Source organism: Culex quinquefasciatus, chromosome 2 (genome assembly GCF_015732765.1).
Source record: "Culex quinquefasciatus strain JHB chromosome 2, VPISU_Cqui_1.0_pri_paternal, whole genome shotgun sequence".
Taxonomy (NCBI): Eukaryota; Metazoa; Arthropoda; class Insecta; order Diptera; family Culicidae; genus Culex; species Culex quinquefasciatus.
In genome coordinates, this window is record NC_051862.1 from 113,039,962 (window position 1) to 113,060,125 (window position 20,164).

The 20,164-nt window shown below is 26.5% G+C and overlaps 2 protein-coding genes and 1 pseudogene across 4 annotated transcripts in view; all 3 read right to left on the minus strand.

Annotated features, from left to right (window-relative positions):
- Positions 1–20,164, minus strand: part of LOC119766649 (diuretic hormone class 2) — a 105,492-nt gene that overhangs the window by 44,138 nt on the left and 41,190 nt on the right. The gene's annotated exons all lie outside the window — the stretch shown is intronic.
- Positions 852–1,741, minus strand: LOC6043230 (annotated as a pseudogene).
- On the minus strand, positions 4,776–8,635 carry LOC119766647 (plasminogen activator inhibitor 1 RNA-binding protein-like). 2 transcript variants are annotated; one of them, XM_038251766.1, is made up of 3 exons: positions 8,475–8,635; positions 7,592–8,400; positions 4,776–5,555 (listed from the first exon to the last, which is right to left on the minus strand). In XM_038251766.1, the coding sequence occupies exons 2-3, from the start codon at positions 8,342–8,344 to the stop codon at positions 4,983–4,985; spliced, it is 1,326 nt and encodes a 441-aa protein (XP_038107694.1). In that variant the 5' UTR covers positions 8,345–8,400; positions 8,475–8,635; the 3' UTR covers positions 4,776–4,982. The 2 variants fall into 2 exon arrangements, with proteins under 2 accessions (XP_038107694.1, XP_038107693.1); XM_038251765.1 differs by lacking the exon at positions 4,776–5,555 and having other exon boundaries at positions 6,817–8,400.

Consider the following 20,164-nt stretch of genomic DNA (forward strand, 5'->3'; position numbering starts at 1 on the left):
CGACGACATGTTTATCAGGTTATTGGATAGAACAATGTCGAGCGTCGACGGCCACCCGAGGGTTGGTATGTAAACGCCGGTGGAGCATGGATGAGGAAGTCCGACGAAGCTGCTAGAGAAACCAGGATACTTCCGGCCAAGGGGGAGGACAGAGAGTTATATTGAGAAAGTTTGAATAATTTTGAGTAACATTGAGCCACTCAAAGTTTTTCAATCCTTCCAAACGACGTAACGAATTTTGACACTGACATTTGGCACCAGAGACGACTGATTTGACAGACACAAAACGAAGTCCAAACAGAAACAACGAGGAGCGGAAAAAATAAACAAAAATCTGGTTCCGGTTTAATTTCTAGAAGCTATTTACGAAGTCTGCGGATTCGAGCAGGAAGGGCAAAACCCAGTACCAGAAAACCTTGAAGGACATGGAAAACAACTAGTCCGATTCTATGTGAAAAAGCATAATCCACCAGCATAAGATGAGGCCCGCGGTCAGCCAAAATATGAAAATCCACGCGGCCAGTAAGGTTATCCAACTGAACGGTTTGTGGGCGATTCGGAACCTGGTTTTGCGTCCCCGAGAACGTGCTCAGCCAGCCTGACCGATCGTTCCTGGATCGCGCACGAAGTTAAGTCGGCGTTGCGTGACATCAGCTGTAGGGTGCACATGGACAAGGAGTGTTAGGCCCACTCGGACATTCTGATCCAGAACCAGGAGGACTCAGAGGACATCGACTCCTTTCAAGACAATTCGCCCAAGCCTTTTTCCTGCGCACAGAACAGAACAACGGCAACGAAACCAACAGCATTAAAAAAAACAAGCAAAAAGCAAAAATAACCACTTTTATTTATTAGTTTTGTGGGACTCCTTTGGCAATAGCTGAATTCTCGCGAGTACCCGTCGGACATAACCGGAAATCGAGTTCTAGTTCACTAAAGGGAACTGTCCTCGCGTACGCTAGTATCGAATGTTGGTTGGTGGCCTTCTCGGCTACCACGCACAGAGTCCTAAGTGGGACGCGGAAGACGATAGCGTCATCACCAGACTTGATGGACTTTGCAGAAACCTCGGAGGACTTGCTGGAAACGACGAAAGACCTTCTTCTTGATCTCGTTGAACTCGCAAGCAATGTGAGCGGTGTGGCAGTCCAGCACTGGGGTGTGTACGTTGGAGATCCGACCGGGGTGGTTCAGCACGATGACCTGGGCGGTGAGTTCTTTGAGTCATCGGCGACGTATCCATGACTTAACGAACAAGTTCTTGATGTAGTTTTCGAGCACGGCCTCCGGCAGGGCTTTTTGGCGAATTTCGACGGACTTGACAGTGGTCAGGTTGACCGAAGACAATGGCGATACCGTGCTTGTTCACACCGGCTTCCGTTCCCAAACCACCGATTTTGTTGACGTACTTTAGGGGCAGATGCAGGGGCTTGTCGGTGGGACGGGACGGCGTCAGGATGCCATCCATAGTCTCAAAAAGGAACTTGCCATCAGCCTTGCCCTCGATTGTAATTGTAATTGTCTCATCCCGTGAACTAGTACATCTTGGTGGACGATTCCAGCATGTTGTAGCGACGGCGGGCGGGTTTTAGTCGATCTTGGAAATTTTGGAGATAATACCAGTCTCGAATTCACCGGTACAGGTGGCGACGAACAGCACGGAACATTCCGTAGCGAAATCCTTAACTGGCGGAATAGTTTTTTTCCGAGTTTCGTTGACTGATGGTTTTAAAAACTTTAGCAGCATCTTGAGCAGCATCGTGGCGTGAAAATATTTCTAATTTATTTGTAAACACGCTCTTCTGTCAAAAGCTGGTTGTTTCACAAATTCCAAGTAACTTTGAGCCACATTGAGTAATTTTGTAAAATTGAGTCACTCAGTTACTCTGTGTCCTACCCCTTGCTTCCGGCCCTGTTCGCCTTCAGACAGTTCCACTGCCGATGACGAGCGTTGAAGTCTTCTGCAACGAAAAACGGCTCGGTTCTACGTACCAGCGTGTTGATGTCCCTCCGGAATGCGCTCCAGGACGTCCCTCGTTGGATTCCAGGAAAGTATGCTGCGACGATGTGTACTGATTGCGTCGAAAGACGAATTTCCAGACCGACGGTTTCAATCGCCCTTGTATTGAGATCCAACACCGTGTAGTCGAAGCCTTTCCGCAAGGCGATGAGGACCCCACTCCCACGTTCTTCCTCAGAGTTCCTCCGGTCAGCTCGGAAGATGTGGTAGTTGGGATGGTAGAACGAGTTTTTGGTTTTCAGCCATGTTTCGGAGACGGTGGCGACGTTGATTTGGTGCCGCGAGAGGAAATCGAAAAATTCGATTTTTTTCAGCAGAATTGATCTGCTGTTCCAATTAACAATTTTTAGATGGCTCAAGTTATCCATTGTAGAGATACTTGGCCATCAGCTCAGCTAGGGCGTCGAATTGTTGCTACTTGGTGCGGCATCCGACGAGACGCGTAAACATTTCTCTGGCGAGGCACAGGAACTCCGAGGCGGTAAACAACCCGTCTCCACCGAGGTCAGTGCAGAGAACTGTGGTTTCGCTCCTAGACGCAACTTGTGCGTAGGTTTTAAGTCCAGGGGTGGTTGGCTGGGGACGAATAGGGGGTTCTTCGTTGCGGTTCGGAGGTACGCTTTTTTGGGGCACTTGACGAGAAGGTTTCTTCTTTCGTTTCTCGAGTTCCTCAAGGTATGCTATCCTTGTTGGGAATCCTCTTCAGCACTTCAGCTGCGACTTACTGTTGTTGGTGTTGTTTAACTCCGCCTTCCTTGGAAGTCCAAAGACGTCCGTCAGGTGTTTACTGCCGCACTTCACGCATTTGGGTGGCAGATAGCAATTGGATGACCCGTGGCCAAATTTCTGGCACCGGTGGCACTGCGCAACATCGCTGGGGTGCTTGGAGAAATGTCGCCAAGAGACCGGGACGGAATCGACGTAACACCTTATAATGTGGCCCTCTTAAACCTTGCGGTTTCGCCAACGGATCCACAGGCGTGTATCGTTCTTTTTGCGACAAGACTCCGCCTCCCGGGTCTCCTAAGTGTGAAGGTATGGCACGGGGAGAGGGCACCGAAAACCTATATTCACACTTAGAATTTTTGCGTCTGTCTCGGGATTCGAACCGGCGACCTCTGGATTGTGAGTCAAGAGACCACGACGTTGAAAATCGCCTTGGATTTTCACCGAACCGCGCTTGAAATACACCAGGTACAGTGTGTGCTCGTCCGCCCCGACTTGGATGTTGACGTCCAGCGGCTCCAAGCTTAGCGCCTCTAACTCCTCCTTCAGGTCTGCGATGTGCAATGCCGGCAGCCCAGAAAGCACAAACTTCGTTAAGACATTTTCAGAAGTATCATGTGTGTAAAACTGAACACCACTACTTTTCAGCAGTGCCACCGTGGTTGTAAACAATTCCTTGGATTTGGTGAAGAACTGAACCGTAGCTTTGGTGAACTTCAGCATGTAGTCGTTACCTTGAGGAACGCCGTTAATGTTGAGCAGCTTAACCACATCAGCCACTGATTTTCCCACGATGAAGATCGGCGGATTCCTTACACGGGGTTCTTTCTTTTGTTGTTCCACTTCTGCTCCATCACCGACGTCGTCGTCGCCAAGCGCATCGAAACGATTCTCCGACAGGAACGGGGAGGTATTCTACGTTTTGCTCCTGGTCTGGTAGCCGCTGCTGCTGCCGCCGCTGCCTGGCGTGATCCTGTCCAGCGAACGTGCACGCCGGCCACTCTCGAACATGGTTTGCCTCTGAAGGCGGGCCTTGTTTGCTGCATTCGCTACACGCTGAGAGGTTAGGTTGGCGTTTTTCGCGGAACCACCATTGAGCCACACGTTCGGCTTCAAACCGTGCTTCCACCACTTCTCCTGGTTCGCCAGGGCTTCCGATAACACCGACGGTTTCGGAACGCGACGTTAGACGCAAAATTCAACGAAAAATCGAAAAAAGTCGCGGAGCACTCAGAGGCTTGTAAACAGCAATCCAACTAGGGATGCCCAATCCAACATCCAGTTTCAAGTTCAAAAATTATTTCTTTATTTTGAGCTATTTTTATACTATTTCAAACAATATGTTTGGCAAAGGTGGCTTCAATGCATTATTTAGCATGAGGAACAGTATTGCTAACCATTTTAGTAATATTCATTAGTATATTTATTAAAACAGTGGGGTGGCCGTCTTACCCACAACACCTCCGGAACGAGTTCAAATACGTAACAGGAACAGGTGCGAATGCCTGGCACGAACCCTCAAAGCGTTTTCTAGCGTGTTGCTCGTACCAGAGCAAGGGTGAGATGTAGGTGTAAGGGCAGTGTGTGTTCATCGGAAACCTGGTGCATAAGATCGGTCAAGGCCCGTTCTTACACTGAAAATTGCGAATGACAGAGCCAGATAAGTATTAAGGATTTTTGCAAAAAGTAAAAAACATTGAATTTCCAATACATCCTTATTCCCAACCAAGAATGGCCAAATTCCTCCCCAGGAAGAAATTCCTCACCGGTTAAGCGGTATACGCACATCGGAAGGAACCGTTCAAAAAAAAATTCAAATGGGCAGCAGCGGCAGCGAAAGCAAGCCAGAGAGGGTGAAGAAAAGCCCCAAGAAAACGCTCCCTCCCCTTTGTTCTGCTGTTCGTAAAGCTGTTTCTTGACCCATTTCCTTCCAATCTCCATACTAGCCTTTAAGAAACATTGTTTTAGATTTAGAGTAAGACGCAGTTGAAAGGGACAGCTGAGTTATCGAAAATTAAAAAAAAAAACATTGCACACGGAGCTATTCTTAATGGTTTATTTTAAAGTTTGAAGAATTTTGCTTGTAACCAGTTACATTTCTATTGAACAAAAAGTGATATTTTTTTATTTTATTTCATGAAGGAAACCTATTTTAGTATGAAACAAAGCAAGTGCTTACGAAACAGGAATCGTAAAAGACGTCACTAGTTTTATTCTGCAACCGAAAGGCATATCACTAACCTAACGAGGGGAAATTTTCGTCGTCAACCTTAGGAGCAGCATTCTTGAAGCGCGAGCTTTGTTTTGCAAACTTGTAGCTTCCAAAGGTTGACTCGTTAGCTGGCGGGGGACGATTGCGCCGGTCTCGTTTTTCGCCTACCTCTCCACCTGCTCCACCTTCACGCGGCTCGGCTGTATCCTTCTTCTCCGGTCCTGCACCAACTCCTTCGCGTTTTCCAGTGTTTCGTGCGCCGCCCTTTCCTCCGCGACCTCTAGAACGACCCATCATTCCACCACGGCGCCCATCGTTGAAATGAAATTCAATATCGAGAACTTGCTTTTGCTTTCCAATTTTTTGGGTCTCGTTTTCCTCTTCGGTTCCTTCGGTTTCGGATTTTTTCTTGTTCAGAGCTACCATTTTGTCCCATTGAGTAGCGTCCTCACCTTCGCCGGCCTTCCGGATGTTGTACTGAGGCTTGGCCAGTTTGCTTGCGGTTTGCGCCTTCCATTCATCAAGTGTCATTTCCTTGAGCTCCTCCTCAATTGGCAATTTAGTGTCGGATTGATCGTTAGCGTTGGTGGCCTCATCCTTGCCCTGATCGGAAGATTTTCCCACGATGAAGATCGGCGGATTCCTTACACGGGGTTCTTTCTTTTGTTGTTCCACTTCTGCTCCATCACCGACGTCGTCGTCGCCAAGCGCATCGAAACGATTCTCCGACAGGAACGGGGAGGTATTCTACGTTTTGCTCCTGGTCTGGTAGCCGCTGCTGCTGCCGCCGCTGCCTGGCGTGATCCTGTCCAGCGAACGTGCACGCCGGCCACTCTCGAACATGGTTTGCCTCTGAAGGCGGGCCTTGTTTGCTGCATTCGCTACACGCTGAGAGGTTAGGTTGGCGTTTTTCGCGGAACCACCATTGAGCCACACGTTCGGCTTCAAACCGTGCTTCCACCACTTCTCCTGGTTCGCCAGGGCTTCCGATAACACCGACGGTTTCGGAACGCGACGTTAGACGCAAAATTCAACGAAAAATCGAAAAAAGTCGCGGAGCACTCAGAGGCTTGTAAACAGCAATCCAACTAGGGATGCCCAATCCAACATCCAGTTTCAAGTTCAAAAATTATTTCTTTATTTTGAGCTATTTTTATACTATTTCAAACAATATGTTTGGCAAAGGTGGCTTCAATGCATTATTTAGCATGAGGAACAGTATTGCTAACCATTTTAGTAATATTCATTAGTATATTTATTAAAACAGTGGGGTGGCCGTCTTACCCACAACACCTCCGGAACGAGTTCAAATACGTAACAGGAACAGGTGCGAATGCCTGGCACGAACCCTCAAAGCGTTTTCTAGCGTGTTGCTCGTACCAGAGCAAGGGTGAGATGTAGGTGTAAGGGCAGTGTGTGTTCATCGGAAACCTGGTGCATAAGATCGGTCAAGGCCCGTTCTTACACTGAAAATTGCGAATGACAGAGCCAGATAAGTATTAAGGATTTTTGCAAAAGTAAAAACATTGAATTTCCAATACATCCTTATTCCCAACCAAGAATGGCCAAATTCCTCCCCAGGAAGAAATTCCTCACCGGTTAAGCGGTATACGCACATCGGAAGGAACCGTTCAAAAAAATTCAAATGGGCAGCAGCGGCAGCGAAAGCAAGCCAGAGAGGGTGAAGAAAAGCCCCAAGAAAACGCTCCCTCCCCTTTGTTCTGCTGTTCGTAAAGCTGTTTCTTGACCCATTTCCTTCCAATCTCCATACTAGCCTTTAAGAAACATTGTTTTAGATTTAGAGTAAGACGCAGTTGAAAGGGACAGCTGAGTTATCGAAAATTAAAAAAACATTGCACACGGAGCTATTCTTAATGGTTTATTTTAAAGTTTGAAGAATTTTGCTTGTAACCAGTTACATTTCTATTGAACAAAAAGTGATATTTTTTTATTTTATTTCATGAAGGAAACCTATTTTAGTATGAAACAAAGCAAGTGCTTACGAAACAGGAATCGTAAAAGACGTCACTAGTTTTATTCTGCAACCGAAAGGCATATCACTAACCTAACGAGGGGAAATTTTCGTCGTCAACCTTAGGAGCAGCATTCTTGAAGCGCGAGCTTTGTTTTGCAAACTTGTAGCTTCCAAAGGTTGACTCGTTAGCTGGCGGGGGACGATTGCGCCGGTCTCGTTTTTCGCCTACCTCTCCACCTGCTCCACCTTCACGCGGCTCGGCTGTATCCTTCTTCTCCGGTCCTGCACCAACTCCTTCGCGTTTTCCAGTGTTTCGTGCGCCGCCCTTTCCTCCGCGACCTCTAGAACGACCCATCATTCCACCACGGCGCCCATCGTTGAAATGAAATTCAATATCAAGAACTTGCTTTTGCTTTCCAATTTTTTGGGTCTCGTTTTCCTCTTCGGTTCCTTCGGTTTCGGATTTTTTCTTGTTCAGAGCTACCATTTTGTCCCATTGAGTAGCGTCCTCACCTTCGCCGGCCTTCCGGATGTTGTACTGAGGCTTGGCCAGTTTGCTTGCGGTTTGCGCCTTCCATTCATCAAGTGTCATTTCCTTGAGCTCCTCCTCAATTGGCAATTTAGTGTCGGATTGATCGTTAGCGTTGGTGGCCTCATCCTTGCCCTGATCGGAAGCGTGTCCCTTATCGTCCTCGGTTTCCTGTTGCGAGTAATCCTCCTGGAAATTGTTGTACTCCTTGGCGTCGGCCTTGGCACTGCCCCAGTTGTGAGATCCCGTTCCGTCGCGTTTCTCCACGGCCTTTACGCCAGTCTTGTTGGAACCCGATTGACGATCAAATTCGCGCTTTCCGCGAGATTCGAAGCGTTTGTTTCCGCCGCTGCCGCTACTACCTCCAGCCTGGCCTGATCGACGTTGAGCATTTTCATCGTTGTTTACTTCGCGATTTTTCCTGTTGTTTTTCTCTTCGCGGTTCTCGCCGGTAAAGTTGGATTTATTAATAGGACGTCTTTCGGCTGCGTTTTTACCACCAGCGTAGCCATTTTTGTTTCCATCTTCACGTGTTGTACGAATATTATCTTTCTGCGTTTCCTTGATGCCATGCTTTTCACCACGCTGCTGCTGGTTATGTAAATTGGTATTGGTAGAAGCCGCAGAAGCTGCCTTAGAATCCGCGTGTTTATCGGGATGTCGGTTCTCGTTGTTAATCGTGGCCTTGTTCTGGGCTTTGTTCTCCTTTTCCGAGTTTTTAGCACCTTTTGCCGATGGATCTGCCGAGGCTTGCGCGGGTTGTTTCTTCTGGGCCTTCTGCTTGCTAGAGGCAATCATCTGAAACGGATCGTCCCCCTCATCGTCTATCGCAAAAAGATCGTATCTGTTGGCCACATTTATTCCGTACGATGTATTCTCCATTTTGTAATTCGTCGACCCCTTCCTTGATCCGCCCGAATTATTTTCTCACCAAATTGCTAAAATTGGACATAAAACACAAAAATCCAATTAAACTACAGTCACACCTTACTATCGCACTTTTTATTATTACCACACTAGAAAATATCAAACGTTCGTAACTGGATTTAATTAATAAACGACGAACATGGCTAGAAACACACTTTCCGCACCTAAAAATCCAGCTTGCAATGAAGAAACTTTTTCTCTGGTCGTGACAGCACCGATCTTCAAACGACATCTGCGGCCTGCATCGAAACAATCCTCCGGACGGTCGCAGGGTGTGGCCGCACAATAACGAAGCACATGCAAAAACAAGGCGACTGCTACCGAAAAGCACGCAGCCAGAATGCACGCTTGCGCGTGGTAAGTTACAAAATTATGTTCACCTTAAGGGAGCGTTCTTTTATTACGTAACGAAGAAGGGGGAGAGAGTGGGGGTCGAAGACCGTGTTACGCTCCATACAAAATTTCTATGATTTGTATGGACATTTTGTTACGAGAGCGAGAGGAGATCTAAAAATCCGATTTTTTGTGTTACGCAATAAAAGTACGCTCCCTAAGGGCATCTCCACCGCAGAGATCTAATTGCGTGGCAAACCTATCGGTTGGATCCCCAGTTTGAGCTTTGCTCCGTAGCTAATACACGTTTTCGCACCGCTGGGAGCTAATTTGGCTACCGAATCAAGCCCACCGCGGGGATCTAATTTATTCATTTTCAAATTCTAGCCGTTTTGTTGATCGAAATCAATAAAAATACATTCTAGCATGATAGAACATGCTTCCAATTACAGTAATTTAGTTCAAAACGATTTTGTTAAATTAAAAAGTTGTGGAATTTATATATTTTTTTATTATTTAAATAAAAAATAATCAACCACTTATATTAATATAAGCAAATCATTACCGAAAATTTAAACATGAATGTCCAAAATTTAAAAATAACTAAACTGATTTGAACATTTTTGAATTATGTATAAAATTCAAATATATATATCAAGCGAAACAATGTAATTGGTCCAATGTGAGTTTGTAAACAAAGGGTGTATCTTGCTCACGTCAGTGTGGAGTAAGAAAAAATTACGAATACGTTTATTTTTATTATTTATTTTTTTCATTTCATTTAAAAATATGTTGAATGGTTGTACCGTAAAGGCTGATACGCAGATCCGAAGGAACGCAAAACTCCATATAAAAAAACGCCCAAGAAACGGTCAGGGAAAGGGTCACGAAAAGATTTTTCTTAAGCGGTACGCAGCATAAACGAAAAGTGGCGTTTGACGTTTCTTTGCGCGGTGCTTGTTTGCAATATGTTCTGATGAAAAAATCGCAGAATTGGAATTTTCTTTTTTAATAATCTTATATTTGATATAATAATATTTGAAATCCCCGCCGAATCTCAAAATGCAGAATTTTGAAATTAAAAGGACAGATATAGTTTTTTGGTAGAAATAGATTAAAAAAAAAGAAGTTGTCTTTATAGCTGTCGGCCACTATTGCTAGTACCAATCAGCAACCTCTGGATTGTGAGTCCATTGCGCTGTCCAATTGATCCACACGGACGGGATCGAAATTAAGTAAAATTTACAAATTTACGAAAACCCGAAATTCTAATATCAAAAACACAATTTTTATCAAAAATAAAAAAAATGAATTCAAAATCAGGAATTTGAAAATTGAAGAATTTGGGAATTTAAGAATTTAAGAATTTAAGAATTTAAGAATTTAAGAATTTAAGAATTTAAGAATTTAAAATTTAAAATTTAAGAATTTAAAATTTAAGAATTTAAGAATTTAGAATTTAAAATTTAAGAATTTAAGAATTTAAATTTAAGAATTTAAGAATTTAAGAATTTAAAATTTAGAATTTAAGAATTTAAGAATTTAAAATTAAAATTTAAGAATTTAAGAATTTAAAATTTAAAATTTAAAATTTAAGAATTTAAATTTAGAATTTAAGAATTTAAGAATTTAAGAATTTAAGAATTTAGAATTTAAATTTAAGAATTTAAGAATTTAAAATTTAAAATTTAAAATTTAAAATTTAAAATTTAAGAATTTAAAATTTAAGAATTTAAGAATTTAAGAATTTAAGAATTTAAAATTTAAATTTAAGAATTTAAATTTAAAATTTAAGAATTTAAATTTAAAATTTAAGAATTTAAAATTTAAGAATTTAAAATTTAAAATTTAAGAATTTAAAATTTAAATTTAAGAATTTAAGAATTTAAATTTAAAATTTAAATTTAAGAATTTAAATTTAAAATTTAAATTTAAGAATTTAAATTTAAAATTTAAGAATTTAAAATTTAAAATTTAAAATTTAAATTTAAATTTAGAATTTAAAATTTAAAATTTAAGAATTTAAGAATTTAAGAATTTAAGAATTTAAAATTTAAGAATTTAAATTTAAGAATTTAAGAATTTAAGAATTTAAAATTTAGAATTTAAGAATTTAAGAATTTAAGAATTTAAATTTAAGAATTTAAAATTTAAGAATTTAAAATTTAAGAATTTAAGAATTTAAAATTTAAATTTAAGAATTTAAATTTAAAATTTAAGAATTTAAATTTAAGAATTTAAAATTTAAATTTAAAATTTAAGAATTTAAGAATTTAAAATTTAAGAATTTAAATTTAAATTTAAAATTTAAATTTAAGAATTTAAGAATTTAAGAATTTAAATTTAAGAATTTAAGAATTTAAGAATTTAAGAATTTAAGAATTTAAGAATTTAAGAATTTAAATTTAAAATTTAAATTTAAGAATTTAAAATTTAAGAATTTAAATTTAAAATTTAAATTTAAATTTAAGAATTTAAGAATTTAGAATTTAAATTTAGAATTTAAGAATTTAAGAATTTAAGAATTTAAGAATTTAAGAATTTAAAATTTAAATTTAAGAATTTAAATTTAAGAATTTAAGAATTTAAAATTTAAAATTTAAAATTTAAAATTTAAGAATTTAAATTTAAGAATTTAAGAATTTAAAATTTAAATTTAAGAATTTAAATTTAGAATTTAAATTTAAGAATTTAAAATTTAAATTTAAATTTAAATTTAGAATTTAAGAATTTAAATTTAGAATTTAAGAATTTAGAATTTAAGAATTTAAGAATTTAAGAATTTAAATTTAAGAATTTAAAATTTAAAATTTAAGAATTTAAAATTTAAGAATTTAAGAATTTAAGAATTTAGAATTTAAATTTAAAATTTAAGAATTTAAGAATTTAAGAATTTAAGAATTTAAGAATTTAAAATTTAAAATTTAAAATTTAAATTTAAATTTAAAATTTAAAATTTAAGAATTTAAAATTTAAGAATTTAAGAATTTAAATTTAAATTTAAGAATTTAAGAATTTAAGAATTTAAGAATTTAAGAATTTAGAATTTAAAATTTAAGAATTTAAAATTTAAATTTAAGAATTTAAGAATTTAAGAATTTAAGAATTTAAAATTTAAATTTAAAATTTAAGAATTTAAATTTAAGAATTTAGAATTTAGAATTTAGAATTTAAGAATTTAAGAATTTAAGAATTTAAGAATTTAAATTTAAATTTAAGAATTTAAATTTAAGAATTTAAAATTTAGAATTTAAGAATTTAAAATTTAAGAATTTAAGAATTTAAGAATTTAAGAATTTAAAATTTAAATTTAAGAATTTAAAATTTAGAATTTAAGAATTTAAGAATTTAGAATTTAGAATTTAAGAATTTAAATTTAAAATTTAAGAATTTAAGAATTTAAGAATTTAAGAATTTAAAATTTAAGAATTTAAATTTAAGAATTTAAGAATTTAAGAATTTAAATTTAAATTTAAGAATTTAAGAATTTAAGAATTTAAATTTAAGAATTTAAATTTAAGAATTTAAGAATTTAAATTTAAAATTTAAGAATTTAAGAATTTAAATTTAAGAATTTAAAATTTAAGAATTTAAATTTAAGAATTTAAATTTAAGAATTTAAAATTTAAGAATTTAAGAATTTAAAATTTAGAATTTAAGAATTTAAAATTTAAATTTAAAATTTAAGAATTTAGAATTTAAAATTTAAATTTAAATTTAAGAATTTAAAATTTAAGAATTTAAAATTTAAGAATTTAAATTTAAATTTAAGAATTTAGAATTTAAATTTAAAATTTAGAATTTAAGAATTTAAATTTAAATTTAAATTTAAAATTTAAATTTAAGAATTTAAGAATTTAAGAATTTAAGAATTTAAGAATTTAAGAATTTAAAATTTAAATTTAAGAATTTAAGAATTTAAGAATTTAAATTTAAGAATTTAAGAATTTAAAATTTAAATTTAAATTTAAGAATTTAAGAATTTAAGAATTTAAATTTAAGAATTTAAATTTAAGAATTTAAGAATTTAAATTTAAGAATTTAAGAATTTAAGAATTTAAATTTAAATTTAAGAATTTAAGAATTTAAATTTAAGAATTTAAGAATTTAAGAATTTAAGAATTTAAATTTAAATTTAAGAATTTAAAATTTAAGAATTTAAAATTTAAGAATTTAAGAATTTAAGAATTTAAATTTAAGAATTTAAAATTTAGAATTTAAGAATTTAAATTTAAATTTAAATTTAAGAATTTAGAATTTAAATTTAAAATTTAAATTTAAGAATTTAAGAATTTAAGAATTTAAAATTTAAGAATTTAAATTTAAGAATTTAAGAATTTAAATTTAAATTTAAATTTAAAATTTAAATTTAAGAATTTAAGAATTTAAGAATTTAAGAATTTAAGAATTTAAAATTTAAGAATTTAAGAATTTAAATTTAAGAATTTAAGAATTTAAGAATTTAAATTTAAATTTAAATTTAAATTTAAGAATTTAAATTTAAGAATTTAAGAATTTAAGAATTTAAGAATTTAAAATTTAAAATTTAAGAATTTAAGAATTTAAGAATTTAAATTTAAGAATTTAAAATTTAAATTTAAGAATTTAAATTTAAATTTAAGAATTTAAGAATTTAAATTTAGAATTTAAAATTTAAAATTTAAGAATTTAAATTTAAGAATTTAAATTTAAGAATTTAAATTTAAAATTTAAGAATTTAAGAATTTAAGAATTTAAGAATTTAAATTTAAGAATTTAAGAATTTAAAATTTAAAATTTAAATTTAAGAATTTAAATTTAAGAATTTAGAATTTAAGAATTTAAGAATTTAAGAATTTAAGAATTTAAATTTAGAATTTAAAATTTAAAATTTAAAATTTAAATTTAAATTTAAGAATTTAAGAATTTAAGAATTTAAAATTTAAGAATTTAAATTTAAGAATTTAAGAATTTAGAATTTAAATTTAAGAATTTAAATTTAAGAATTTAAATTTAGAATTTAAGAATTTAAGAATTTAAATTTAAGAATTTAAATTTAAGAATTTAAAATTTAAATTTAAAATTTAAGAATTTAAAATTTAAAATTTAAGAATTTAAGAATTTAAATTTAAGAATTTAAAATTTAAGAATTTAAAATTTAAGAATTTAAGAATTTAAATTTAAGAATTTAAAATTTAAGAATTTAAGAATTTAAAATTTAAATTTAAATTTAAGAATTTAAAATTTAAAATTTAAGAATTTAAATTTAGAATTTAAGAATTTAAATTTAAAATTTAAGAATTTAAGAATTTAAAATTTAAATTTAAGAATTTAAGAATTTAAAATTTAAAATTTAAAATTTAAGAATTTAAAATTTAAGAATTTAAATTTAAGAATTTAAATTTAAAATTTAAGAATTTAAAATTTAAGAATTTAAGAATTTAAGAATTTAAGAATTTAAGAATTTAAATTTAAAATTTAAAATTTAAAATTTAAGAATTTAAGAATTTAAGAATTTAAATTTAAATTTAAATTTAAGAATTTAAAATTTAAGAATTTAAATTTAAGAATTTAAGAATTTAAGAATTTAAATTTAAGAATTTAAGAATTTAAATTTAGAATTTAAGAATTTAAGAATTTAAAATTTAAGAATTTAAAATTTAAGAATTTAAGAATTTAAAATTTAAGAATTTAAGAATTTAAGAATTTAAAATTTAAATTTAAAATTTAAGAATTTAAAATTTAAAATTTAGAATTTAAGAATTTAGAATTTAAGAATTTAAGAATTTAAAATTTAAAATTTAAGAATTTAAATTTAAATTTAAAATTTAAGAATTTAAAATTTAAAAATTTAAAATTTAGAATTTAAGAATTTAAGAATTTAAGAATTTAGAATTTAAGAATTTAAGAATTTAAAATTTAAATTTAAGAATTTAAATTTAAGAATTTAAAATTTAAGAATTTAAGAATTTAAAATTTAAGAATTTAAGAATTTAAATTTAAGAATTTAAGAATTTAAATTTAAGAATTTAAAATTTAAGAATTTAAGAATTTAAAATTTAAGATTTAAGAATTTAAGAATTTAAAATTTAAAATTTAAAATTTAAGAATTTAAATTTAAATTTAAGAATTTAAATTTAAGAATTTAAAATTTAAAATTTAAGAATTTAAGAATTTAAAATTTAAGAATTTAAATTTAAGAATTTAAATTTAAGAATTTAAGAATTTAAAATTTAAAATTTAAGAATTTAAGAATTTAAAATTTAAGAATTTAAGAATTTAAGAATTTAAAAATTTAAATTTAAGAATTTAAGAATTTAAGAATTTAAATTTAAATTTAAGAATTTAAAATTTAAATTTAAATTTAAAATTTAAGAATTTAAGAATTTAAGAATTTAGAATTTAAAATTTAAAATTTAAGAATTTAAGAATTTAAAATTTAAGAATTTAAAATTTAAGAATTTAAATTTAAATTTAAATTTAAGAATTTAAATTTAAGAATTTAAAATTTAAAATTTAAATTTAAGAATTTAAGAATTTAAGAATTTAAGAATTTAAAATTTAAGAATTTAAAATTTAAGAATTTAAAATTTAAAATTTAAGAATTTAAATTTAAATTTAAGAATTTAAATTTAAGAATTTAAGAATTTAAGAATTTAGAATTTAAGAATTTAAGAATTTAAGAATTTAAGAATTTAAAATTTAAGAATTTAAATTTAAGAATTTAAAATTTAAGAATTTAAAATTTAAGAATTTAAATTTAAGAATTTAAGAATTTAGAATTTAAGAATTTAAAATTTAAATTTAAGAATTTAAAATTTAAGAATTTAAGAATTTAAGAATTTAAGAATTTAAATTTAAAATTTAAGAATTTAAGAATTTAAAATTTAAGAATTTAAATTTAAATTTAAGAATTTAAGAATTTAAGAATTTAAATTTAAGAATTTAAGAATTTAAATTTAAGAATTTAAGAATTTAAATTTAAGAATTTAAAATTTAAATTTAAGAATTTAGAATTTAAGAATTTAAATTTAAGAATTTAAATTTAAAATTTAAGAATTTAAATTTAAGAATTTAAGAATTTAAGAATTTAAGAATTTAGAATTTAAGAATTTAAGAATTTAAGAATTTAAGAATTTAGAATTTAAAATTTAAGAATTTAAATTTAAAATTAAAATTTAAAATTTAAGAATTTAAATTTAAAATTTAAGAATTTAAATTTAAAATTTAAGAATTTAAGAATTTAAATTTAAGAATTTAAGAATTTAAGAATTTAAAATTTAAAATTTAAGAATTTAGAATTTAAATTTAAATTTAGAATTTAAGAATTTAGAATTTAAGAATTTAAAATTTAAATTTAAATTTAAAATTTAAGAATTTAAAATTTAAGAATTTAAATTTAAATTTAAGAATTTAAAATTTAAAATTTAAAATTTAAGAATTTAAGAATTTAAGAATTTAAAATTTAAGAATTTAAGAATTTAAGAATTTAAATTTAAGAATTTAAAATTTAAGAATTTAGAATTTAAGAATTTAAATTTAAGAATTTAAATTTAAGAATTTAAATTTAAGAATTTAAAATTTAAGAATTTAAGAATTTAAAATTTAAGAATTTAGAATTTAAGAATTTAAGAATTTAAGAATTTAAGAATTTAAAATTTAAGAATTTAAAAATTTAAAATTTAAATTTAAGAATTTAAATTTAAATTTAAATTTAAATTTAAGAATTTAAATTTAAAATTTAAATTTAAGAATTTAAAATTTAAATTTAAATTTAAATTTAAGAATTTAAGAATTTAAGAATTTAAGAATTTAAATTTAAGAATTTAAATTTAAGAATTTAAAATTTAAAATTTAAGAATTTAAATTTAAGAATTTAAGAATTTAGAATTTAAATTTAAATTTAAGAATTTAAATTTAAATTTAAGAATTTAAAATTTAAAATTTAAGAATTTAAATTTAAAATTTAAATTTAAGAATTTAAATTTAAATTTAAAATTTAAATTTAAAATTTAAGAATTTAAGAATTTAAATTTAAGAATTTAAATTTAGAATTTAAGAATTTAAATTTAAGAATTTAAGAATTTAAAATTTAGAATTTAAATTTAAGAATTTAGAATTTAAATTTAAGAATTTAAGAATTTAAAATTTAAGAATTTAAATTTAAATTTAAAATTTAAGAATTTAAAATTTAAAATTTAAATTTAAATTTAAGAATTTAAGAATTTAAATTTAAGAATTTAAGAATTTAAATTTAAAATTTAAGAATTTAAGAATTTAAGAATTTAAAATTTAAGAATTTAAGAATTTAAGAATTTAGAATTTAAGAATTTAAAATTTAAGAATTTAAATTTAAGAATTTAAAATTTAAAATTTAAAATTTAAATTTAAATTTAAGAATTTAAAATTTAAATTTAAATTTAGAATTTAGAATTTAAAATTTAAATTTAAGAATTTAAGAATTTAAGAATTTAAGAATTTAAATTTAAATTTAAAATTTAAGAATTTAAAATTTAAGAATTTAAGAATTTAAGAATTTAGAATTTAAGAATTTAAATTTAGAATTTAAGAATTTAAGAATTTAAGAATTTAAATTTAAATTTAAGAATTTAAAATTTAAATTTAAATTTAAATTTAAATTTAAAATTTAAGAATTTAAATTTAAATTTAAGAATTTAAGAATTTAAAATTTAAGAATTTAAGAATTTAAGAATTTAAATTTAGAATTTAAGAATTTAAGAATTTAGAATTTAAGAATTTAAGAATTTAAAATTTAAGAATTTAAATTTAAAATTTAAATTTAAGAATTTAAATTTAAAATTTAAGAATTTAAGAATTTAAATTTAAAATTTAAGAATTTAAGAATTTAAATTTAAAATTTAAGAATTTAAGAATTTAAATTTAAAATTTAAGAATTTAAAATTTAGAATTTAAATTTAAATTTAAAATTTAAATTTAAATTTAAATTTAAAATTTAAGAATTTAAGAATTTAAAATTTAAAATTTAAGAATTTAAGAATTTAAAATTTAAAATTTAAAATTTAAGAATTTAAATTTAGAATTTAAAATTTAAGAATTTAAAATTTAGAATTTAAGAATTTAAATTTAAGAATTTAAGAATTAAAATTTAAATTTAAATTTAAGAATTTAAGAATTTAAGAATTTAAATTTAAATTTAAAATTTAAAATTTAAATTTAAATTTAAGAATTTAAGAATTTAAAATTTAAGAATTTAAAAATTTAAGAAATTTAAGAATTTAAAATTTAAGAATTTAAAATTTAAATTTAAGAATTTAGAATTTAAATTTAAGAATTTAAAATTTAAATTTAAATTTAAGAATTTAAGAATTTAGAATTTAAAAATTTAAGAAAATTTAAATTTAGAATTTAAAAATTTAAATTTAAATTTAAGAATTTAAATTTAAATTTAAGAATTTAAGAATTTAAAATTTAAGAATTTAAGAATTTAAAATTTAAGAATTTAAGAATTTAAATTTAAGAATTTAAATTTAAGAATTTAGAATTTAAGAATTTAGAATTTAAGAATTTAAGAATTTAAATTTAGAATTTAAATTTAAATTTAAATTTAAGAATTTAAGAATTTAGAATTTAAGAATTTAGAATTTAAAATTTAGAATTTAAATTTAAGATTTAAGAATTTAAAATTTAAAATTTAAAATTTAAAATTTAAATTTAAATTTAAAATTTAAGAATTTAAATTTAAAATTTAAATTTAAATTTAAGAATTTAGAATTTAAAATTTAAGAATTAAAATTTAAGAATTTAAATTTAAAATTTAAGAATTTAAGAATTTAAGAATTTAAGAATTTAAGAATTTAAATTTAAGAATTTAAGAATTTAATTTAAATTTAGAATTTAAAATTTAAGAATTTAAATTTAAGAATTTAAAATTTAAATTTAAGAATTTAAGAATTTAAATTTAAAATTTAAGAATTTAAAATTTAAGAATTTAGAATTTAAAATTTAAATTTAAAATTTAAAATTGGAATTAAAATTTAAATTTAAATTTAAGAAATTTAAAATTTAAAATTTAAATTTAAGAATTTAAGAATTTAAAATTTAAGAATTTAGAATTTAAAATTTAAGAATTTAAGAATTTAAATTTAAGAATTTAAGAATTTAAAATTTAAGAATTTAAGAATTTAAGAATTTAAATTTAAGAATTTAGAATTTAAGAATTTAAAATTTAAAATTTAAGAATTTAGAATTTAAAATTTAAATTTAAAATTTAAGAATTTAAATTTAAGAATTTAAATTTAAAATTTAAATTTAAAATTTAAAATTTAAATTTAAATTTAAGAATTTAAAATTTAAATTTAGAATTTAAATTTAAATTTAAAATTTAAAATTTAAAATTTAAGAATTTAAGAATTTAGAATTTAAATTTAAAATTTAAGAATTTAAGAATTTAAGAATTTAAAATTTAAGAATTTAAGAATTTAGAATTTAGAATTTAAGAATTTAAAATTTAAGAATTTAAGAATTTAAAATTTAAGAATTTAAGAATTTAAAATTTAAATTTAAATTTAAGAATTTAAATTTAAAATTTAGAATTTAGAATTTAAGAATTTAAGAATTTAATTAAAATTAAAATTTAAATTAAAATTTAAGAATTTAGAATTTAGAATTTAAAATTTAAATTTAAATTTAAATTTAAGAATTTAAGAATTTAAATTTAAGAATTTAAAATTTAAGAATTTAAAATTTAAGAATTTAAATTTAAATTTAAAATTTAAATTTAAATTTAGAATTTAAGAATTTAAGAATTTAAGAATTTAGAATTTAAATTTAAGAATTTAAATTTAAATTTAAAATTTAAGAATTTAAAATTTAAGAATTTAAGAATTTAAAATTTAAGAATTTAAGAATTTAAATTTAAATTTAAAATTAAAATTTAAGAATTTAAAATTTAGAATTTAAGAATTTAAAATTTAAATTTAGAATTTAAGAATTTAAGAATTTAAAATTTAAGAATTTAAAATTTAAAATTTAAATTTAAGAATTTAAGAATTTAAAATTTAAATTTAAGAATTTAAAATTTAAATTTAAGAATTTAAGAATTTAAATTTAAGAATTTAAATTTAAGAATTTAGAATTTAAATTTAAGAATTTAAGAATTTAAATTTAAAATTTAAGAATTTAAGAATTTAAATTTAAATTTAAAATTTAGAATTTAAAATTTAAGAATTTAAGAATTTAAGAATTTAAGAATTTAAGAATTTAAGAATTTAAGAATTTAAGAATTTAAATTTAAGAATTTAAAATTTAAGAATTTAAGAATTTAAATTTTAGAATTTAAAATTTAAGAATTTAAGAATTTAAGAATTTAAATTTAAATTTAGAATTTAAGAATTTAAAATTTAAGAATTTAAGAATTTAAGAATTTAAGATTTAAGAATTTAAATTATTTAAGAATTTAGAATTTAAGAATTTAAGAATTTA

What these genes read in the sequence shown, in the direction of transcription:
- LOC119766647 (XM_038251766.1), bottom strand. Translation starts at nt 8,344, where the DNA reads ATGGAGAATACATCGTACGGAATAAATGTGGCCAACAGATACGATCTT. An exon ending in ACGCTTCCGATCAGGGCAAG is followed by an intron (nt 5,556 to 7,591) that starts GATGAGGCCACC and finishes GATCAGGGCAAG; the next exon opens with GATGAGGCCACCAACGCTAA.